The sequence below is a fragment of the Agelaius phoeniceus genome, chromosome 10 (genome assembly GCF_051311805.1).
Source record: "Agelaius phoeniceus isolate bAgePho1 chromosome 10, bAgePho1.hap1, whole genome shotgun sequence".
Lineage (NCBI taxonomy): Eukaryota > Metazoa > Chordata > Aves > Passeriformes > Icteridae > Agelaius > Agelaius phoeniceus.
In genome coordinates, this window is record NC_135274.1 from 17,606,990 (window position 1) to 17,630,423 (window position 23,434).

The window sequence follows — 23,434 nt, forward strand, 5'->3', positions numbered from 1 at the left end:
GCATCCACCACCTCCCTGGGCAATCTGTGCCACTGTTCTACCACTCTCATTGTAAAAAAATTCTTTATATCCAGTCTAAATCGACCTTCTTTCAGGTTAAAGCCATCACCCCTTGTCCTATTGCAACAAACCCTGCGGAAAATCTGTCCCCATCTTTCCTAGAGGCCCCTTCAAGTACTGAAAGCCGGTAATGAGATCTCCCGGAGCCTTCTCCAGGCTGAAAACCCCCGAATCTTTCAGCCTGACTTCGTAGAGAGGTGCTCCATGCATCCAGCCACCTCCGTGACCCCGCTCAGCCCCCAGCAGGTCTGGAGCCAGCCCAGGACTCGGTGTCCTACGGCACAACGGCACTGTCCTCCATCCCCCAGCACCCTGCCGGCAGCTCCGCTTCCCACCGCCACCCCCCGGGCCAGGCCGGTGTGCCACTCACTCCTCCCTCCTCCAGGGACACTGTCCCTGGAGAAACCACTTCTGGAAACCAGCACACAGCGAGATCCGCGCCCCCACGGTATCGCCCCCACGGCATCGCCCCCCGCCATCGCCACCCGGCATCGCCCCCCGCCCGCTGTACCTGCTCCTCCCGGCCGCCAGGAGGCGCGGTGCCAGAGGGGCGCTGCGCTGCGCCGCTCCCCGGCGCGGGCGGCTGTGCCCTGGGCTGGGCGGAGCTTCTGCGCATGCGCGGGCCCGGCTGGGGGCGGTCCGGTGTGAGGGAGGCGGCCATGAACGCGTTCGGGGCTGCGGCACCGCTCCCGGGCTCCTCGGCCGCGGCGGGGGCCCGGCACGGCGGCGGCGAGAGCGTGGAGAAGATCGACATGTCCCTGGGTGAGGAGCGGGGCCGGGGTGGCCGCTGTAGGTGACAGGGCGGAGGGCTCGGGCTGAACCAAGTGCCGGGGACGGGGAGGGGCGGAACGAACCAACGGGGGGCACCGGCTCGGGCGGAACCAACGAGGGCGGGGGGTGGGGAGGGGAAAGGACGGGACCCTCCCACAGCGGGAGCGCAGGAGGGGCGAGGGTGGCGCCGGGGGCTGGGCATAGGGGCGAGTCCTGGGCGAGCCGCCGGGAGCAGCGCGGATCCAGGGTCGCGGTCCTTTGCGGGCAAGAGCCGCGACCCCTTTGTGTCGCTTGGTGGTGTGAGCAGGCCGCAGAGCGGGGCTCTGCCCGCTTTTGGCCCGGTGAGGCCCACAGTACTCAGGCCTTAGGCTGGGCGGGCTCGGGGAGCGTCCCAGGGCCTCGCCTGGCGCTCGCAACCACAGGGATGGGTGAGGTTTGGTGGTCTCTCAGCTGGCCTGGCCTTTTTATTCTTCTCAGGTTTGGAAATCAGCAGTGGCAAGTCTCCCGTGTAACCTCTTTGCAGGATAAGACCGGCCACGCCGAGCATGACGTCACCTCTACCGCGTAGTTTGCCGTGACAATCTGCCCCGTTGTCCCCTGCCCTCCTATTGCGGGGTGTGTGTGTTAGGAACTTGCACAGACTCATTACAAACCTGCAGAGCTGTGTCTCCAGCGTGTCCGAGAAACTGACACCCACACTGTAGATACTTCGTGAGGTATCTCAGAGAAGTTCTGTTCTGGTGCTGTGTACTGAGTCCCCTTAACAGTCAGGGACAGTTTGGTGTGTTCGTGGGCTGCATCTTCCAGTTTACTTTTATCAGGAAAAAAAGAAAATTTAATTGGTTTTGTACACTCCAATACTGCTTTGTGATGCTACCAGAGCATCATAGATAGGTGCTATCAGGAGACTTTCTTCAAAAAACAGATTCATAGTGTGAACTGAAATTACTAATGGTGGACTTGGTCTCTTGTGGGCCACCGTAAAATAAGAGGATATGTACAATTTTTCCCTCTGTAAATAATTCAGTGGAGTTCTTTGGGCAGTGGAGATAACTTGTGAAATGATGTTTAGAGTTTGAATGTAGAGTAGTGCTACAGCATTCATAGAAAACTAAATCTGTTTTTACCCATTGCACACAATCTTTGTTTTCAGGGTTGCTAATAGAGTTGTTGATCCTGGCTTGTTGTATTTTCACATATTCTAATGTTTCCTGGCTGAGTTAACCTTTCAGTCAGTTTACATGTCCTGGCCATTAACTAGCAGACTGCAAAGGACTGTTGCAGTGTCATGAGGATGTTGTTTTAAAGTGGTGGTGTGAAGTGGGTACTTCTTTGGGTGTGTAAGAACGTTGTCACCCCAGCTGCTGTCCCCAAGTGAAAGCTCTGTGTCAGGTATAGCCAAAGGGAAAATGCAGTCCCACATCTAGTGTGATATCAAAGAAACTGACATGACCTTAATCTAGGAAGTCTTAAGATTGAGATCATGATGTTGAGTAAATTCTCATATAGTGATAAAGATTAAACATGATTTGATTGTGTTATGTGCAGCTGAGCTTCCAGTCTGATACTGCTCCCAGATAACTCTGCTGTTCTAGCTGTAATTGTGGTCTCTGATCTCATGCAAGATAGGAGACTGCTTCAGTGTGGCTCCTCTAACAAATGCATGAAGTCCCAAATGTCCTTCATTTACCCAAATAAGAGAATAGCTGAATCTTAAGTCTAAATTTAAAGTTGTAACCTTGTGTGCAGCAACTTGAAAAAAATTGATTCAAGATGAAACAGATGAGCTGTGAAGCATGAATCCATGTTTGAAGTGGCTTTGGTTTTCTTTGTGTATAAAAGGATAGTTTGGAATCCTTGTTCCAGGGACACCCCCTTTGGTCAAGAAGATTGTGTAGATATCAATCCCTGAGTGACCTGTATCAGTATTCTTGTCCTGCTAGATTTTTGCAGCAAAGTGAATTCATGTTCTCTTAGCTTTCTCTTGACAGCATGCAAACCATTGGATAATAGTGTTGTGGTTTTTGCTGTTTATGTTTTTACACTGTTTTCTCTGTTCTGCCCCTTATGAGTCCATTTGAACTCAGCCACAAACACAGTAAACCCATTTCCATCTTTCCTTGACTGAAAAAAGACTGTCCAGCTATTTGGGGAGGCTCCCTATTGAAACATGACATTTTTTATCAGTTGTGCTCTCATGATAAAGATGCAGTAAATGCAGTTTGGCAGTTTCCTTTAAGGTGTTCTTGTAAACAAGCTGGCAGTCAGATAAAAGCTGCCACACCTCTTGCTTTGCTCTTCTCTCCTGGGCTGGCTACCAGGTCAGTGAAGGCAGTCAGGCTGGTGTAGCAAATTTGCACTGGACAGACCTGCTGTTTGCTTTTCATCAGCTTGTTTCTTACACATATTTTTGAGCTGAATAATAGCTTGTCTGGGATTGTTTCCCTGGACAATAGATAAGGTGATTGCTTTGGATTGTAGATTCCTGGGGAGAGATGTCTTGCTTGCCTTTTCCCCCATCATTTCAGTCCTGCTGAACATCTGAAGATAACTGATGGCTTCAGTTGCGTCTGTGTGATCTTCCTTAAGTAGCTTAGGATGAAAGAGCTAAGGCTGGAATTGACATTTTATTTGGTCTCTGCAAAGTTTCATTTTCTTTAACCATGTACAAAAACTAATGGAGTCGCTCAAATTAAAATTTAATTCTGGGCTGAATGCCATGATCTTACATGTGTCTCACATTTTCTGGATGTATGCAACTGCTTCCCTTCTGCTGAGGCATTGTATTATAAAGTAACTTCTGTAAGATATAATAGGGACTGGATGTTTATAGTGCTGATGTTTCTGGAACCTTAACTTGTATGTGCTGCCTTTGCAGGATTGACTGGTCTGACTCCAGTGACTCCAGGCTGTTTGGGGGTTTTATTCAGTATTTTATATAGTATGTCAATTTTTTCTTTTTTCTTTTCGTAGATGATATCATCAAGCTGAACAAGAAAGAAGAAAGAAAACAATATTCTCCCAAAATAAAAAGAGGGCTTCAGCAGAATCGAGCTCAACAGTTCAGTTCACAAGGCTCCAAGTGGGGAATGCAACAGCAGAAAGGTGTGTGTGCCAAATAGAACACAGATTCCACATTATCTTTCTTGAGTTGAAAGATAGAATAATGAAATGTGTGGATTGACATGGTCAGTTCACTTGTCTTTCAGATAGTGTCTTTTGATTGTAATTCAGGGGTATTTTTAATCTATTTATACTTGGTTTTGTTTCTGATTCAGTGTGAGAAAGTGATTGACATGTTTGGCCACCAGGGAGCTTGGATGCTTGAAGGACTGTCCTTGACTGAAGGAAGAATTGGCTTGCTTTCTGATTCTTCAGTTCAATTTTAATTTTGGAAATTGTGATGATACCTTGCCCTTTCTCAGAGATGGACAGAACAAGTGCTTATGCCAAAGCCTTTGTACTGGGAGATGTGAAGGCCTTGCCAGAGCTTTGTGCAAAAGAAAAGCAAATTCATATTTGCTGGGTAGAATTCCCTTTACAGGCCTCCCCAAATTATCTATTACTATAGACTGTGATCCTGGCTCAGGAATATTTAAATGGAGAGTGCACAGTGTGAGTTGGCTTTTCTTGTAAGAGCTTGAGATGCAAAGGAAGAGCTGTGTCAGCCTTATTCAGCCAGTGTTCTTACAGTGGAATACAAAAAGGGGAAGCCAGTGTTTTAACAGTGGAATACAAAAAGGGGAAAAAGTCATATAGACAGGGAGTGAGGAGAGGAAAAGTGCACAATAACAGCTTTGCTGTAGGTTCCCCTGAGTAACTCATGGGTTTTCTGATAAACAGTACAAGTTTGAAAATTATTCCCAGGCTTTAGTTCAGTACATGGAGAGCTCCTGCTTGAATTGCAGGCGGGTTTTGCTTGCAATTGGCTTTGAAAAGTATCTGTTTAGTACAGGATGATCAAAATGTGGAAGAATACTGTCTGATAAGAAAGCTTACCACCATGAGCTAATTAGGTATTCAGGTTAATACATGCAATTTCTTGTTTAGTAGCATTCCTTTAAAACAAAGACACATCTGTCTGGTGTACTCACAATGATCCCTGTGTTATCTTTGTCTTGCTTAGTCTTTGTTGTAGCAGCAGCTCCTCCTTTGTGTCTTAGACACAAATGTCTTTAGGGATCAGTGAAATGCTGCATTACTCAGGGCTCAGAGGAGTTTTGGTTTCTATGCAGGCCCACACAACTGTGTTACTTGTACATCTCTAATAAATTGGTGACAGGGCTGGAGAAAAATGTACATCTCTCAGCCCAGGTGTGAGGATATTTGTGTGGGTGAAGGGTAAGTGAATTTAAGTTGTAGATTATCAAACATGTAAGCTCTGTTTATAACTGCAGTTGTCAAGTGCAATTGTTCAGCATCAAAAGACCACAAAAGAAACAAGTATTAGGATTTAGAATTTTAGGAGAAACTTGATCTGTAAACTTGAAACTCTAAATACTACTGTCTTAGGCAGTTACTTTTCTCTTCTGGAACCTTACCAGCTTCTCTGCCTGTGTTATAGGAAAAAAGCAAACAATTTCTTTGCAAAATTGCCAGATTCGTGACATCTTGAAATTGTGAATAGTTTCAACTGCTCCCTCCTATACAGCTTGGCACATTTTCTCCCAGTGAAAACAAATCTCTTGTATTGTTTTTAAGCAGAAGGTGTCATTAAATAGTTATTGTGAGCATTCTAGTTATTAGTAGCTTACCAGTAGATTTATTGCTACTCTGATGCTATTGAAGTTACCCTGATAAGTAGCAAAGCCTCTGTGGACAACTGCAGAAACCACAAATGATCAACAGTGTTCAGTTCATGGGTTTTAGAAGTGGCTGCCAAACTTTCTGGAAAGAAGTGAGGAACTTGAGCTGGATTCTATTCAGCTTTTGGGGTTAAAAGCAGAGAGATGAGCATTGTTCATTTAAATAAAAGTTGTCCTTGGTGATACACAGAATGCAACTGCACAAAGCCCTGTGCAGCCTGAGCTAACTGAGGTTTTCATTTATTTGAGCAGAGGTTGGTTTATAGAGCTTGTGAGGTCCCTTTCAGCCTAAGCAACCCTGTTTCTCAGCTTTTCTCTTGGAAAAGAAGAGCATTTGCTAACCAGCCACAAAATGTGTGTACACAGCAGTTCTCCATGGCAAATTGATCTGAGCTGGATTCTGACCAGTGGCTTACCTCATGTCATGGCTCCTGTCTCATGAGAAAGCACAGATTTATTATCAATGCTGATAAGTCAGATATGTTAAAACTAAATGTGTCTGTTGCTTGGAGAGCTGACTCCTCAGTCTGAAATTTGTTTTGCAGTCTGAGGTTCTAGAGGCGAGGGTGCTTGGGGACAAAATTGGAGCATGGTCTGTATTCACAGCATGAAGCTAAATGACTCCAGACTGGGTTAATCAAACCCTGGTAACTGGAGATACTACAGACCTCAGACTTACAAGCCTTTTATATTCAAAATCTGCTTTCAGTCCTCAGTTTGGCTGCACTGCCATGCAGACTTGTAATTGAAAACACTTCAAATGTGATATAATTCATGTGCTGTTTAATGTGCTTTTGTGGGCCAATTGCTATGTTCTTTCCTTCTAAGTCATGTCTTGGGAACCACTGATTAAAATAAATAATCTTTGAAGCTGTTTTAGGGGTTTTTTTTCCTTTTAAATTAAACTAGTAATTTGAAGTTTGCTGAATGGGTAGGAAGCTGAGGGACTCTGATTTGGTTTTATATTGTTCAGTGCTTGATGAAATTCCATTTCAGAGTATTTTGGTAGTTTTCTGTGCTAGAAGACTTTCAAGTTCTCCCTGCAGACATGTCAAATAAGAAATTTTCAGCAGAAATTAATGCAGTGAACTACAGTAAAGCTGTACTCGGTATGAGAAACTGATCATTGCTGTGCTGGGGCTTGGGCCAGACCTGATAAACAGCTGAGTGACCAAATTGTCTTCAAATGTAGTGGTGGCCTCTGCTCTAAGGCTTGAAGTGTGCAGCCAAATAACTTGTGCTGCCTGCAAGGCATCTTAAAGCATGAACCTTTTCTCTTCAGGAAGAATTGTTGAGCTTTCTGTGCTCGTTGCAGGTTATGGAAAGAATCGTTTGGGGCGCAGAAAGAAGATAGCAGGGAAGAAGCGTTCTTATGGAGTCATAACTGGCCTGGCAGCCAAGAAAGCTCTGGGTTCACACAAAGGAATCAGTCCTCTGAACAGACAGCCACTGAGTGAGAAGGTAATTCATTAATGCAACCCTGGTGATTCGTGTCAGAACAGGTTAAAAAAATGAAACACGAGTGCTTCAGAAAACTGCTCTTGAAATATAAAATGGAGACAAATGGTACAAGCTTTTATCAAATTGGGAATGTGTTAGCTGAGTTCTTGTTTGTTTTGAGTGGGCTGGATAATGACTAGGTGTGAAAATAGTTTCTAACACCTAATTGGGTTGCAAGTCATGAGAGTTGAAGTACAGAAGTATATTCTGTGTGAGTATGGAGGGAGTTACTGTATTTTTTACAAGCAAAATTGGTTTTCTTACAGACCAATAATTCAGCCAACCTGCAGGTGCTAAACTTCTACTGTTACAAAAATGCAAGTTTTTGCAGAATACTAAACTCCATCAGTAGGCTCCCTTCTCTGCACTGCTCCAGTGCATTGTTGCCTGCTTCATCTCATTCAATATTATAGAATTGGGATTGCCTTTGGATTTCTGACAAATGCTAATTTTAAGACATGTGCAGCATGGATTTTTCTCAGTTTGGAAAAAATGAAAAAATATTTTGAAAAAATAACTGCTAAGGTATGTTGCTTTTTGTTTCCTCCTGAGGATGTGGAGAATATAGAATTCATTAAATTGTAGAATGTGTTTTCAAATTACACTAGATTGTGAAGGGTAAGCAAAGCCAAGTGTATTCTAATCACAGTTTGTAAATGGAAGCTGAAATAAAAATGTTGGTGTGTGTATAGCATACATTATGCTGAATATGTTGATTGTTTTTTAAGAATGCACAGCGGAATTACCCAGTCTTGAAAAGGAAAACAAACCTGCAGAGACAATCTGAAATGCAGAGAAAACAAGCTCCTGCCCTCAGGAGGTCTGCTCTGCTAAACAGGAGGTAAATTACCAAACCTGCTTTCTGAACACTACTTGGCAACTTCCCATGGTGAATCTTGTTTGACAGGACTGAGGCTGAGAGAAGACAGTAGGTACTGGAGTAGCAATATGGTCAAGACCAGTTTGTGCGTGAAGTTGTACAAATCTGGAAGCCAAGAATGTGCCAAACATGGTCTCAATACAAAGCCAGATGTTTGTTATGATGTAGAGCACTCAGGAAGTGCCTCTATGTGTGAGCACCTGCTTTTCTGCCTTCACTTAAATCACAGGAGCCTATATTTGAGCAACCTGATTTTGTGGAAGGTGTCCCTGCCCATGACAGGGGGTTGAATCTAGGGGTTCTTCTTTCCAGCCCAAACCATTCTGTGTTTCATGATTCTGTTTGGAAATGGCTGCTGTGGCTTTTGATAGCTCAGAAGTGTTAGCCATGGTTTAGTGAACTTTCTAAATGCTTTTGTGGAAGCTGGTGCCATCTGCAGCTTCAGGAAAGCCACTGTATGTTTTATTTGTGCTGGAATTACCATGTGTTATAAACTGCAATGGAAATGGTCTCCATGATAAAAGGTTTCACTCTGTGACTATACTGTGAAAACTGTAAACAAACTTTCTTTATACATACTGATTTTAATTTTTTTTTCATGTAACCAGCAATGTTTAAAGTGCTGGAGGATACTGAGCAAAGTGAAAACCAGAATTAATGACCATATTGTCCTGTGATGTATGAACATTAGGCTTCTGTGTACCAGCAGTGATTTCTCCATTTATCAGTAATATGTTTCATTCATAGTGGATGAGGAGCTTATCCCAGCTGAAGCATTCAGCCTCAAAGAGGCAGCACTAAAGATGTCCTTATGGATGTTTTGGGCACTTTTTTGACTTCCATAGTAGTGTCTCTAAGGTGTTCCCTGTGGAGCCTTTTATAACTATATTTTTAATAAATATTACAGGAATAACATGCCATCTACATTTGTCAGAATTGGAAACAAACTAAATCAGCAGAAAGATACTCGTCAAGCAACTTTCCTGTTTAGAAGAGGCCTGAAGGTAAATACAAATTTTGAAAAGAACAAGGCAGTTGGGCTATAGATTCTAAGCTAACCTGTAACACTGATATTAATGAATCAACTTCAAATATCAGATCTGAGTAGAAACTTCAGGTGCACTGGGGAATAGCCACAGGTTCTTCTAGGGAAGTGCACTCATTCTCTAGTTACTGTAATCCATCGAGTCTTGCTTCACATTCCAGTGTAATTGAGCAATTCTGAGGGGCATGGAACTTGCCAGTGTTTGAGGGTATTTGCAAGGTATTCATTTTTCCTTTCAGAAGTTAATGGTAGAAAGCTCCGTCCAGCTTTTTAGAAGTTGCTTTCAGATAAATAATAGAGCAGAAACACATTTAAGAATCTGATTATGATTTGGTTTGCTTTTTTAGTTATTTTGGGGTTATTTATTTCAATTATTTTAGTTACTTAAGGATTTTTTAGTTATTTTAGTAGGATGGAGAGATGAGAGTGCACAGTGAATGAAAAGTGGTGGGTTTGGTTTTTATTTGTGCCCTCATTCTACATCTGCCATCGTTGTGACTGTAAGTAGCTGTTGTCTTCCTTCCAGATGGTTTGCAAAATTACAGACAAGATCAGGAACTAGACAGACTTTTCTTGCTACTGTAGTAACATTTTGATCTATCTTAGGCTGACATAGTCCTCCAAAATGTTGCTATTGCTCTATGGGCAGTTTTGTTTAAATCATTCTATGTTCTTAAAGTAATTTCTTTTCAAGGTCTTAGGAAATTAATAGGACTCTTATCTTTGAAGTCCCTCTGAAAGTACAACCCTGTTTGTGCAGCATGTAGTAACAGCTTTAAACTTCTGTTTTTGAACTTCTCTATTTCCAGCTGCTACAATAGGAATTGAAACAATATTCAAATCTGGTGTCTCTACTGATGTGTTTTCAGGTGCAGGCCCAAGTGCAGTCAACAGATGATCTTGATAATCAAACAGTAAAGAGAACTCGTCAGTAAGTATCTAATTTGGAAATTTTCAGCTTTGTAGCACGTAAGATTCTCATTTTAGCTCAGACTTCCCGGATATGATAATAGAAGGGGGGGTGGATTTTTTTCCCCTCTAGGCACATCAACTAGAGTGACAGTGATCCTCCCCCTATTCTCAGTTATTTCCTAAATTATCTTCTAATTTAACCAGGAGGAGTTGGTTTGCATAAGACATTTGCAGGAATAAGGGGGAAGACTGTAAGAGGATCAGGCTAATCTCTAGTACTCATGAATACTGCATAGACTAGAAGAAAAATTCAAATGTCAATGTTATCCTGAGCTCTTGTTGTAATTTTCCTTTTATTTAATATGCATATCAGCCTGTGAAGCAGTTTAGAAATGAAAAAGGCAGAGCCCAATGGGGCCACTTGGCTCTTCCCCCATATACTCTTCCCATACTATTCTGTGCTTGCTGGGCTCTTTGCAGGGTGTTTCTTGGGAACACAAAAGGCTGAGGAAAGCAGCAGGTGCCACAGAGTGGAGTCTGTCACCTCTTGAATTTGCTGTGTGGGCCATTTGGCCCCATCTGTGGCAGGGAAATGTTTTAAAGGAGTGAACTCTTGAGTAAGTGCCGTAGTTCTGGTGCACTTCAACAGCCTGTGATTTAGTGTTCTGAATAGGTGTAGGCAATGTAAAAGGTACAAGAATCAATAGCCAGGTGTCAATAGCATGTGATTTTGTACTAGCCAACATTCCAAAAGCTTGCATGTTCTTTGCTGGCCAGTATTTTGAACATACCTTTAAAGATACCCTGACTGAAATCTCTGCACAATTTTAAGTGATTTTTGTGTTTTCAAACTAGATGGCGAACTTCTACCACAAGTGGAGGGATCCTGACCGTGTCTATTGACAACCCAGGAGCAATCATAAGCCCAGTGTGAGTTTTCAATTAAGTTCTGAAATGTTCTGAACATAAATGAAAGTGTTTCAGGTGACCTCAAAGTGATAGCTTCTTGTGAAGACTTTTAAGTCTGGCCCCTTTCTGAGTGTTTCTGAGCAGTGTTTGAATAATATCACAGCTGGATTTCACATGTCAGCTCCCAGTTAGGAGCTTGATGTGGTGTATAGAGTGGAAGAGTGGTGGGCTGGTACATTTTCACTTTGTCTGTGCCTTCCAAATCAGGCCATGTCACAGCTGTTTTCCACCTCGGAGTGGAAATTAATGAGCACCTACTTGATATATAATGGTAACAGTTACTCCCTGATTCATAAAAATACTGCTGGACTTGTGCTTAAAGAGCCCATTGCTGTGTTTGTGTTTGGGAAGTTGATGGTACTGTTGTTTATAGGTGGTATATTTTTAAAATGTCTTGATTAGCATTTCCTTGGTAGCATTTTATCAGTAAGGGACACTGTACCAATTTATATTTTTTGTATTTCTAGGATGAATTAACCACAAATTACATGTTTGTCAATAGAATTACAGATAAAAAATAAGATGGTTTCCTGCTGGGACTCTTGGTGTCTGATAACAATAACAAATGGTCCCTTTTTTAGTTCTGCCTGACTTGCCTTCTTGAATTTGCACCCTCCAGCTTTTCAGCCAGCCTGGTCAAATGGTTTGATGCAAAATCCGTACCTCTATCAGCATTAAGGCTTTCTTGCATAAAACACATGTTCATCATGTCCTTTGCAACATTCTTCTTTCACAGGTCCCAGAAACTACGATTAACTCGTAGTCCTGTGCCATCATTTCTGATGAAGAGGGACCAATCTGAAGAGAAGAAGATTCCAAAAGGGGTTCCATTGCAGTTTGATATAAATAGTGTTGGAAAACAGGTAAATGCAATTTTCCTTTCATAACTGTGAAAGTAGTTTCAAGACCAATAAAAGCCAGTGAGGCACTTTGCTCCTAGACTCCCAAGTGACAGAAAGAGAGAACTAGTGACTACTTCTTGTTTCCACTTCCAGTCTTTCCGCTAACTCGCTGTGTAACTTCAAGCAAGTAGCTAAACTCACTGTTCTTGTTCTTCTAGTTCATGCCTTGCATCCCCACATGATTTAAATGGGATTTAAAATGTTGAATATTTCTAAAAGGCTTCTGGTGCTCCTGCTGTGCTTGCATCAGCAACTGTGAATAATTCAGGGATGAGCTGCTTTCAGCTGTGTGACCTGCCTGGAACCTTGGCAGCCAAACTTAAAAGGCAACTTTTGCTGCCCATCTAGGAAAAAAAAAAAACAACTAAATGTGAGCATTTAAGGGCTTGAAAGATGAGCAATTTTTCACAAGTTTCATGAAGACAGGTGATTTGGTGCAGCAATCCTAATGCTGTCATTGAAGGAATTCTTACAGGGTGGCAGAGTTAGATGCTGTTCTTGTAATCAGCTCCTTAGTGCCAGCTGTAGAAATCTGCATGGAGTCAAGGCATTGATCTGCATTTGTTCCATCCAGGAATAAGAACTATGTCAGAAAGTCTACTAATGTAGTGTAAAATTGATTGAACTTCTGGATTAGACTCCAGCTTGCTGCCTTAGCTGAGTGAACTGGAAAGCAACCTGCATTAAAATGGTGAAAATGTTGCATTTGTTGAAATTGCAGAGAATCTATGTGGGGAAATGTGTACTGGAAGTTCCATTTTTCAGTCTGTTTGTCCTCAGTTTACCTTACAATATTTTGAGTAGGCTTTGAGTATTGACATTATATACCATGTGTTCTTAATGAATTCTGAAAATGCAAGCTCTTGATGTGTAGTCCAATCTGATTTTTAAATGGTGTGGGAAGTGACAAAAAATCCAAGTGAAGCAACTGAGGAGTCAAGTGATGATACAGACTGAAGAAAAAACTGTTCTGTCTCCATTACTTTGATTAAATTAACCCAACACCTTTAAAGTTTTGGTTAAATTATGTTATTTTTCAGACAGGGATGACGTTGAACGAGCGATTTGGGATCCTGAAGGAGCAGAGGACAGCACTGTCTCAGAACAAAGGAAGCCGTTTTGTAACAGTGGGCTAACCTGGCAGATGGACTTGGGCACTGAGCCCACCTACCTAAGCCCCTGAAATAGAAGTGGGCAGAAGAATACAGCATATGTCACTAGAATTCTCCAGACATCTTGCTAAGATGGTGGCAGAGCTATCTCTCTTTATTACTTTTACTTGGAATGGTAAAAGACTTAATGCCCTGAGGGAGAAAAGTGGAAAGAAACTGATCCGACGTAGTGGCACCATCACCTGGTTGGAAAAGATTCTGTTGCCCAGCTGAGTTCTTTCACCCCTCTGTTATGGTAAAGATTGTTTAAGTGTTTAATTACAAACCCCATTTTAGGGTTTTTTTAGGGACTGCCTTTGAGCTCTCTTTCAGAGACCAGTTTAGCACAGAGCCTCAGTCCGTGGATACTTTGGTAGCGATGTAGCGGCATTTTTCATGGGAGCATTGGTTCTGTACTTCTTTGTGCTTTTAAAGTTCCATTTTTTTCCTTTCTTGAAAACTGTTTTGCATCCTCACATTCACAAATAAAGCTCTTAGCTGAGACCCAAAATTTGTAACTGGGATGGAGACTATTCTACTCTTATCCTTAAAAGTGGTCCAGATCATATACCATATTGGAGGAATACTGCAGAGACAGCCTGAGAGTCCTTTGTATTCCAAATAGCTCAACTTCATCATTCTCCTCTGTAAATGGAGTTTATCCATCTCCTTTTCTTCTTAAACTTCTGATTTTTATTTCTTTTTGAAATGTTTTTCACAAACTAAATGCAATAACTTCACATTTTTGAATAATTTCATAGGAGAAGATAAAGCCTTCCTTCACAAGGAAGTCAGCAGTATGGTAGAGTTTCTTGCCCTCCCAGATATAGGATTCTCATCCTGCATATTTTGCCCCAGAGGGTTTTCTCTAACTTAAAAATAGCTGGAGGCAAACCATCTTGTGGCACTTGTTTGTTTATACCAAAGAGAGGTAAGATGTGAAGCTGATCCAAAGTGGTCAGACATCTGGAAATTGTCTGAAACTGAGAAACGTTTCTGGAGGAAAGCCCTCACTTTGCCAGCCTGTGTAAGGCATTAGGCAGGAACATGTAGCCACCTGCTTTAAGCATAGCTCTGTGCATCAGAATCTGCAGGACAGTAACAACTGGGGCATCCTCAACCTGTATTTATATAATCCCTAAAACTGAGGCACCTCTTCAGAATTGCTTCCAGACCAGGCATTGATGATCTTGGCACTGCTTTTTGGTGAGGAGGGCTAGGTACAGTCAGGTACAAGAGGGGCTGGCTTGCTGCATCCAGGAACGTTCATGGCATTTGAAGCAGGTTTAACTTCTTTTCACATTCTTGAAGAATTTATATTTGACAGAGTTGGTTTCCTTGCATTTTTATCTCAAATTCCAAGTTAACTAGCATATACTGGCAACTTCAGCCTTGAAGAGCACTTGACAGCAGAAGGGCTTTTTTTTTTTTGGTATCGGTTTGAAGTCAGAGCGCACTCTGATGCTAAATAGGACTTAAACCCTTGTTTTTAAATGTTGGAAGATATACCTTAGCAGAGGCAAACTAAATGTAATGGTGTTAAGGTTTCTTTCTCAATTACTAGTAGGAATTTTTTTTGAAATAAATGTCCCACTGTTAGAATTTGAGTAGGTAAAGAGTAGTCAGTCATCCTGTTTCAGTGTATACGTTTTTCATGTGCCAGGATGCAACAAAAAAATTCTTTTGCATCAGCCTAGATGCAAAACATTGATGCAGTGCATCAAAAGTGCTAGTTTGTATTTAATGAGAAGATGCTTTACACTGTACCTTTTGGTATTTTTTGGAGAAGTTATTACATTTGATCTATTCTGAAGCTGTTAATTTTTTTTTTTAATAAAAAGTTACAGGTTTTATATTGTCTTGTTCCTGTTATAACCACCTGGGCAATATACTGGTTATGTGAATTTTCTGATAGCTTGCAAGGGGTTCTTCTTGATCAAATTCTTATTAAATATTCTGAAGAACACAGCAGAAAGCAACCTAACTTAAAAGAGGCTTCACACTCCTTGCCCACCTTAATACTCTGACAAGAGAGCACTTATTGGAGTGGCGCTGTAGAGGCTCACTTCCATTTGAATGTGTCAGCTACTAATTAATGTTTCAGTAGCACTTCCTAACTCAGTGATTTGGTGTGGTGGGAGTACCAGACGTGTCAGCGATTGCTGCTGTGCCATGTCCTGATAGCGAGAATCGCCGTCATCAACACCTTGTGCTGCAGGAGCAGCCCGAGCAGCTTCCTGGCCGTGTGGGAGTGCTGTGCCAGCAGGAGGCACAAAGCACTGGAAATGCTGCTATTAATTGTCAGTGCAGGACTAAATACTGCCTGTAAATGTATCTGATAAGGTGTTAAATATTGTGGTTGTCTTGCTACTTGATTATTGACAGCCTTTCTTCTTATCAGCTCGCGTGTGTTGGCTGCAGCATCAGGTAGGTTCAGTGGAAGCAGCAGGGCAAAATGGCATTTATGAAGATGTAGCAAAGGGTGTGGCCTTTTAATGTAATCAATCCTTAAGTTATAAAACGTGAAGCAGTTGTTACATTTCCCACTTAGCGGAGCTCTGTGCGCTCTGCCCTTGTTTTGCTGCTGGAACGGGCCCGACAGCCAGCAGCTGTGAGCGATGCTCACCCAGAAACCATCCTGTGACATCCCACGTTGGCGGGAACACTATAATTTTTAACAGTTCCAGCAGGTGTCCAGACGTGTCCGGGGCGGCGATCCCCTTGCACGCCGGCTGAGCTGCGGCGGGCGGGAAGACGCGGTCCTGAGGAGCGGCTGGCCCGACCCAGCCCCGCTCGGCTCAGCTCAGCCCGGCTCGGACGGACGCGGTGCCCGTGCGGTCCTGGGGCCGCCGGGCGGCGGCCGCGCATGCGCCCCTGCCGCGCGCTCTGGCATGCGCTGTCCGGCCGGGCTGTGGCGGGGAAATGGCGGCGCCGGAGGGCGGCTCTGCCGCGATGCCCGCGGCTTGTCCCGCTCCGCCTGGTCCCTCGGCTCCCGGCTCCTGGAGCCGCTCCTTGGACCGAGCCCTGGAAGAAGCGGCGATCAGCGGGACCCTCAGTTTGAGCGGCAGGAAGCTCCGGGACTATCCGCGGGCCAGCGCCGCCAACCACGATCTCAGCGACACCACCCAGGCTGGTGAGGGACAGGGCGTGAGGGGGGCGAGGCAGCGGGGAATGGGAGCGGAGGCTCTCGGGGGCTCTGAGCGTCCTGGCTGCCCTACCAGCTCCTCGCTCGGGACTGAGCCTGAGGTGACCGATTTGCTGTCTGTTCGTTAAATTGAAGCTGGTTTCGCCTCTTCCCTTCGCTCTCCGCCCTTCCTCTCCTCGGCTCTCGAGGCAGGATGGAGGAGCTCTGGCAGGCTTCTTCCTTTGCCCGTCTGATGAGATCTCTCTCATTGTAGGGTTTTTTTTACTTTATCATCTCTGCTGTAAAATGTTTCCCTTATGGAGAACTGTTTTAAAGAGCGTTGTGAGGTTTTTCTCAGTATTGCTGCTCGCTGCTGTGATTTTAGCTAGTCTTGTTCTTGCTCTGATACGTCTGTGTGTGAATTTGTGTATATACACATTTGTGTGCACCCTCACAATCTCTCATCTTGTCCTACTGACACGGGAAACCAACTTTCCAAGAAGGGCTGTCAGGTGTGTGTATGCTAAAGAAACTATTTTTTATAAGCTCTATAAGGTCTTATGCTTCTATTATTGTCATAAGCCATAAGAAGAGATGAAAAATACCCTGAATATAATCACAGCCTTTTCTTTTTTTCCTCTGTATAGCATGAATTTAAGGATATTAAAGATTGTTAATTACTTTACAAGGTACAGTAAGCATTAGGGCTTTTGTTCTCTCTATTCCTTGAATGTATTCGTAAGAATAGACTAAAAAACTGACTGTAAGTACCTTGATCACAAGTGAAAACACATCTGTGTTTGCATATTACTGTACTAACTAGAGAGCTGAGAGTTGGGAGAGTTTGTGCAGATGTAGAAATCTTCTTAATACATGATGTAGATCAGATTTAGTTTACTTTGATTGTGCAGTTGTATAAGCAAAGTCGGAGTGACTTTAAAAGGTGTCAGCATGCCATCTGTTTGAAGCTTTGAAATCTAGACTTTTTAATTTTGAGTTGTAGCTTGAAAGCTTAGAAATAAGCTTCCAACATCACTTTTTTCAAGTTTCCATATTGGTTTGTAAGTGTGCTGCTTACACTGTTATTTAAGTAATTCAAAATGGAACCTTCTTTAAAATTGTCTTGACTTCATACTCTGTCCTGTCACATGCTACTTATGCAAAAATCTGTCACTAACAAAAGAAACACTCATGAAAACTCAAGCAGACCTCGAGACAGCACTGGTTTGCTTGTCTTGAATACAGCTATACATAGAAAACACTTCTCGTTGGGATATAAATTTTTGGGGTGTATTTTGTTTCTTTTGTACCAGTGCAGTTGCACAATGCATGTGTAGTGGAGTAATCTGTAAGCCAATGCAGCATACACATTTGTGAGAGGTTTGGGCTTTTTGTTTATAATACTATTCATTTACTGTACTCTTAAACAATTTGTGGGAATTCTTGTTCCCACCAAGGTTCCCATCTATTGTGATGAATATTTGCATTGTAGTTGTTCAAGAAGCATTAAATGCTAATAAGCAGCAGTGCATGCCATACACTTTTGTGCATTTATCATCACAATGAACCTCAGAAAAAAGCTAGAACTGTTCTTAAGTTGTAAAAAGCAAAGCTTATTGAGTGTGTATGGGGACACACATTATGTTTAAATTCTCTGTTTTGAAGGCTGCTATGAATAACTTCATCTTGTGCTTTTTTTTTTAGCATGGTCTGTTCTGTGACTTGTTTTTAATAATTCTGGGCACAATTTTGTTCTTGGGAGGAGACTTAAAATTATTTTGTATGGGACTAGCCACAAATAATATGATACAATGTATTTGTATGTTAGGTGTTATAAACACTTAAGTAAACACTTTAAACAACACCCCACACTGTAGACTCCCAAGGACCTTTCTAAATGCTGTGCCACAGACTCTAAGCACATGAGGTGCTGCATGTCTGTGTTTCATAAAAATGACTGGATTTGCTCCCAAATTACAAATTCAGTGACAAAACTGGAGATGAAGCAATGATGTGCAAACCTTCCTCCTCATGTGCCTGAGTAGACACCTCTCTGCTGTGAATCATGTACTGATACAGCTCATTCCCGTTCTTGGAGCAATAAAAGTACCTGCATGTCAGCGTAAGCACAGGGATGGTTACGAGGTGGGAATGAATCACATCCCTCATTAACGTAACTACCCTGCCAGAAACCAGGATCTCACTGCCCCAAGCCCTGACAGAGCCCCTGGCCTTGCCTGGAAGCTGCTCTGAACGCAGGTGAACCAGCAAAGCGGGTCAGCAGCAACAGGGTGTTGGAGATCAGAGGTTTGATCAAGTTTAGTTGGGTGCTCTGTGCGGATTTTGAGGTTGATGGTGGGTGATGTCAGCCATAAGGTGCATTTGCAGATGTTAAATCAGTGGGAAGATCACATTTTTTTGAACCTTGTATGGGTTCAGATTTGACTAATACTAGCCCTGGTGCTCAAGCTGTAATAGCTTCTAGGTAGCATTCTTAAACCACTCACTAAACAGTCACCAGAGCAGCAAAACCAGGTCAGGTTTGCTGCACTTGATTTTTGAACTTTATAATACAGTATTTCTTTTAGGTGGAAAAGTTAAGTTTGTCATTAATCATTTTCTTCAGTGCATAAACTTTTCACTGGGAAATGGATTGTCTAGTCATGTTAGAGCCTTGGCTGCTTCTGGGCACTGCTGTCTTCCAGATGATGAAAACCCACATGTGACTTTTTAAACCAAGATCAGTGCTCAAGGTTACTCTCAGAACTGAGCATATAACTTCAGCAGGCAGTGAAGCACTAGTGGGTTTCTGGTTGTTTTGTACTTTGACTGGAATGAAGATCCCCTGTAAAATCAAATTGAAGATGGGATAGTCTGGGGAGCTTTGGCATGGATTAGCAGGAAGGTAACTGCAGTGTGTGATGCAGTCACCCATCTCATGTTCTTATATGTGAGGGATGTGCAAGAAATGCAGTGTAGTAATAACTAATAACTTAGATATTGAAAGAGTATCTTATTCCTTTCTGTTCCTCCCTAACAGCTTAATTGGACCTTTAGAAAGTGAACAGGTTTACAAAGCTCATTGATGATGCCCAATGAGCAAACTTCTTCATTATCAAATGAAGGATATGCTTTCATGCTTCTTCTTTTCGTTTTCTTTCATACTTTCATTTAGCATTCATTATCTCTCCCCATTTTATCTGAGTTACAACCCATTTGTTCATTCCACTCATGTTCTTGACCACAGAATAGGAAAAAGAAAGGCTATAAACCACCTGAGCTAAATGTGAAAGGCAGCACAGTTGCATTTTGCCAGCATTAATGTAGATTCTGATGTCATTATTTGACAGCTTTCCCAGTGGCCTAAAGCATACATTGAGCAGAAAAGTTATTTGTCAAACCCTCCATGACAGCTGTAATTACTTAAACCACTCACTGTCTCCATTTTTAAAGGAGAAGATGAAAATATGTGGGTTTATGGAATAAAAGAAATGTCTGTTGTATGGAAATTGAGTAAGATAATTACATGCAGCTCACTATGTCTTGTTTCTGGAATATATTAGTAGTAAAAAAGGATAGAAGGACTCTGAACAAGAAGAATAAAATGGTCCATTGTGCCTTTTCAATGGCTTTGCCAATAAGGTATCTCTGTAGTTTTATCCTTACTCGTTCTCCATAGAAATGGTAAAATCTGACCATAGTGTCAGTAAATTTTCTATATGCCAAGTGCTTGCATGCATCTAGAAGGAGTGCAGTGAGTATGTGAGTGTTCTGCACTAAAGGGTCTCACTGGTGTTCTTCATTCCTGCTAGAAGTTCAATTGATACTGCCTACTGAAATGTAAAATGGCTCAGATAGCACTGGCCCTGTTAGCCAAACATTTGTTCTTAAAGCCACAACAGCACAGTGAAATCCAGCCTAAAAGTAATTTTTTTTTTTTTAAATCTCTTTGGGCTGCTGTATTTTGAATGTAAATTTATTGTGATCATTAAGGTAACTGGGAAGGAATTGGGATTATTGTTTGTTCAAATCTCAGACTATTTGCCAGCAAAGTGTACAGTTTTAATACTTGGATCATCTAAAGTTTCAATATTAAAACCCAAAGCCTAATATGTCAGTAGGGTCATTCAGGTGCTTGTGATTGCATTTGTGTCCTTGTCTCTACCCTTAGCAAAACCCAAAGAGGAATGCCATGTGCAGAGGTTCTTGTAGCTATAGGAGTGGGAAGGAGGATCACAACCCTTCCCCTAACTTTGGACAGTAATCCAGATTGTTCCATTCAGCTGCATTGCTTGATCTTAGCTCCTAATTTTGTCAGTCCTTGTTTAATTTGATTATTGCTCCGTTTTGTTTTTGTTCTTGTGTGTCTGTAGTTTACAGTTCATTTTTGTAGGATGTGTTGGGATTGGATGGAGACCTGAGGACTGCAGTAATGCTCAGCTGCTCTTTAGCCACAGGAAATCTTTTTGCCTCACGTTTTATGGCAACTGGGAAACTGCAATCTGAGCTTGTGGCTTCTAATCCTTGTGGCAATAAAAGCAATACGTGACATTCAGAATGCCTTTGTTTAGTGAGTTTATCTTTTAAAACAAACAATAAAGTCCTACCATCAAATTTTATTACCAGCGAGTTCTTGTAAGTGGTGCTCAGTAGTATTACATGTGTTTCTAGTTACTTGCCAAGTCTTCCCCTTCCTTGACTCCATCATGATCAGATTTAATTTTTTTAATACTGTTCTGACTGCATATGCCCTTGTGGTTATATTTTTGGAGATAACTGTAACTACATAAAGAGGGTAGGGATCAATAGTTGAATATATTGAGGCTTGTAGTCACATGAAGGACAAATTAGAATTTAGGGAAAAAATAAAATGTCTGTTTCTTTCATGATGTTTCCAGCTGTGTTCTCCTGTGGTTGTACCTGTGCTTGGAGGTAGAAAATTTATCCTGAGTAAATACTCCCTGAAGACTGTCATAAATACACAGCCTAATGTGATCCAAGTTCTATGCTGATGCCAAAATGGGAGGAAGTTCTGTCTTCATCTCCTGCTGCACAGTCAACACCAACAATCCTAGTGCCTTCCAGCAAGCTGTTTCATACTTACCTGGCTGAAAATCCAGCCAATAACTCTGTGTATCAAATCCTTGGACAGCTCACTGGGTTTTCACCTGCCTGTGAATGCCAGCAAATGGAAAGGATGGAAGCACTGCATGGATGATGGAAGTGAGAGGATCTGTTTTGGTGGATGTGTAAGCTTAAATTGACTTGCACCAGTTGTGAGATTACACCATGACTCTGTTTTGTAACCTTTTCCCACTGACCTGCTGTAAATTTGCTAATAATTTTCTTCCAAGCAATCTGCTGCCCTTTGACTCAATGAGCCTAAGAATTTTTTATTCTACAATATGGCTTATAGAGTTGAATTTCATTCAGTGAAACTTTACTCCTGATAGGTTTGGCTCTCGTGCATCCATTTGGCAAAATACATAGTTTTATGTAAGTAGTTTTAAACTGATGGTTCAGGTTTAGAATGCAGTAGATGTAATTAGTTTTTTCGGCAGAAGAAACAGCAGTAAAGAATTAGCTACAACAAACACTACAAATTATGTAGCATTTGTTAAAAATAAAATTACATGGTAGCTAACAAAAAGGCTATAACTCATTTCAAGGGTTCTCTCTGTAATAACTAATCAGGATTGGATCTCGTGGTTTCTGATGTTGGCCAAACAGCTTGAATGAATTGCTGTTGTGTATTCATCTGAAGCCATGGACTGTGCAGGCTGCTTTCTTCTTCATCTCCTGTGGCCCCCTCTCCGAAGTGGAGGGGTGGAAATCCATTAATGTTAGAAATGTCTTGTGGTTTGATTTATCAGAGCATCAGAGTTAAAAATATTGCCTTAATTCCCTGAATTCCAGATACTTAGAGAAGATGCAAAGGGTACAACATTGTGGTCTTTTCGTTATGGGACTGTTGTGCCTCAGTTAGTGCTTCTGTGCAGGACGAGGGTTTAATGTTGCAGCTTGAAGTCCCCAAAACTGTCCTTGGCTTCAGCCTCACTTACAATTCTACACTGCAGACTGCTGCTTCCACTGACAGCCCTCAGTGTCTTTCTGGAGTAAGGAGTCTCTGTTCTCTTCTAGCTGATAATGTTACTGATTGGAAAGTTAAAGTATTTACACTCATAGCCTTCTCCCAGGCACTCCAAAAGGAGAATATACTGAAACCCCCCAACTTGCTATGCAGCCCAGGTGTTGGCTGCTGGAACATATGGTTTGGAACCATAATGTGCTCTGTGCAGAGGGCAGGAGGATTAGGGAGCATCTATTCAGTTCCACCCACCACCCCCACATTGTTCAGTGACCCATGTGAATTTTAGTCTCTTTATTCAGCTTATTGTTGAAACGTAGCTTTGAATACAGAAATGTGTTATTGTTGCCTTGGGCTTTTGGGTAGTGCTCCAGACTATTGAAAAGTTTTCAAACACTATTTTTCATGTAATCTCTGTGCAGTGAAGCATGGTAATGTTACTGCATTTTATACGTATGAAGCTTGGAATGATAAAAAGTTTGAAAGCATCTGTTGATTTGGAGTACCAAAATTTAAAATACTTAGTGCCTGAAGTTACAGGCATTATTTTTAAATGTAGCTTTTAATAAGTTCAGATGCCTTGGTAACTCCTTAGAAATACTGGGAATCAAGCCTAACAGCTAGAAAAAATATGATTAATTAATGTATTTTTGAAAGATTAGTTTAGAAAATTTGCTTAGTATTATGAAGGAAATATGTGGCACTGACAGTATGCAATCTATTTTTCCAAAGCAGTGTTCACCTCTTTCAGGTTAACCATCCCTTTTTCTTTGTGTAATTCCCTGGGTTTTTTCCCTTGTGGTTTTTCAACAACACTCTTCTTTTATAAGACTTTGACTGTGATCAGTCCTGATTCTGACAGTAATTTCATCTTGTCTGAAAAAGTCTATTTGAACAGAAAAAATTAGAAGAATGAAAAGTGGTATATGGTTTTTAATTAAAGACATGGGGACAGTAGATATGCCCAGGAAATGAGCAATTAAAGTTCTGTGGGCATCTCTGATTATAGACTTCATCATCCTTGTGCTTGATTTAGCCATGTTACCTACGTTTTTAACTGACTTTTCTCTTTACAAAATATCAATGTGTTTTCCAGGTTGCTTTCCTGATGCTGAATTCTAAATTCAGGGTGAGTTTTAGTCAGAGATACAGTCTGAATTCTCTAGAACAGTCAAGTGGAATAAAGCTGGCATCTGTGTGACTCCTCAGGACAGTTCAAACCTTCAC

The 23,434-nt window shown here is 41.9% G+C and overlaps 3 protein-coding genes across 20 annotated transcripts in view; 2 read left to right on the plus strand and 1 right to left on the minus strand.

Moving 5' to 3' along the window:
- Positions 1-670, minus strand: part of RUBCN (rubicon autophagy regulator) — a 29,687-nt gene extending 29,017 nt beyond the window's left edge. Inside the window, exon 1 of the mRNA XM_077184015.1 lies at positions 572-670. The gene's annotated coding sequence lies outside the window, so the exon portion shown is untranslated. The remainder of the gene's footprint in view (positions 1-571) is intronic.
- On the plus strand, positions 660-14,848 carry FYTTD1 (forty-two-three domain containing 1). 2 transcript variants are annotated; one of them, XM_054639730.2, is made up of 9 exons: positions 660-849; positions 3,805-3,936; positions 6,952-7,097; positions 7,865-7,977; positions 8,924-9,020; positions 9,931-9,992; positions 10,829-10,903; positions 11,679-11,805; positions 12,885-14,848. In XM_054639730.2, the coding sequence occupies exons 1-9, from the start codon at positions 675-677 to the stop codon at positions 12,978-12,980; spliced, it is 1,023 nt and encodes a 340-aa protein (XP_054495705.1). In that variant the 5' UTR covers positions 660-674; the 3' UTR covers positions 12,981-14,848. The 2 variants fall into 2 exon arrangements, with proteins under 2 accessions (XP_054495705.1, XP_054495706.1); XM_054639731.2 differs by having other exon boundaries at positions 660-822.
- Positions 14,849-15,821: 973 nt separating this feature from the next.
- The window catches only part of LRCH3 (leucine rich repeats and calponin homology domain containing 3), a 61,561-nt gene continuing 53,948 nt past the window's right edge, over positions 15,822-23,434 (plus strand). For 5 of the 17 annotated variants that reach the window (XM_077184028.1, XM_077184018.1, XM_077184023.1 and 2 more), the window contains exon 1: positions 15,826-16,128. In XM_077184028.1, the coding sequence (XP_077040143.1) occupies positions 15,918-16,128 (211 nt within the window). In that variant the 5' untranslated portion in view covers positions 15,826-15,917. Of the gene's footprint in view, positions 16,129-23,434 lie in introns of all 17 variants that reach the window. The other 12 variants (XR_013183652.1, XR_013183651.1, XM_077184017.1 and 9 more) reach the window with 5 other exon arrangements.

Bases quoted from the DNA above. Each gene is read 5' to 3' on its own strand.
- FYTTD1 (XM_054639730.2), top strand. From the start codon at position 675: ATGCGCGGGCCCGGCTGGGGGCGGTCCGGTGTGAGGGAGGCGGCCATG. The intron at 7,098-7,864 runs GTAATTCATTAA...TTGTTTTTTAAG, and splicing joins GACAGCCACTGAGTGAGAAG to AATGCACAGCGGAATTACCC. The intron at 7,978-8,923 runs GTAAATTACCAA...TAAATATTACAG, and splicing joins TCTGCTCTGCTAAACAGGAG to GAATAACATGCCATCTACAT.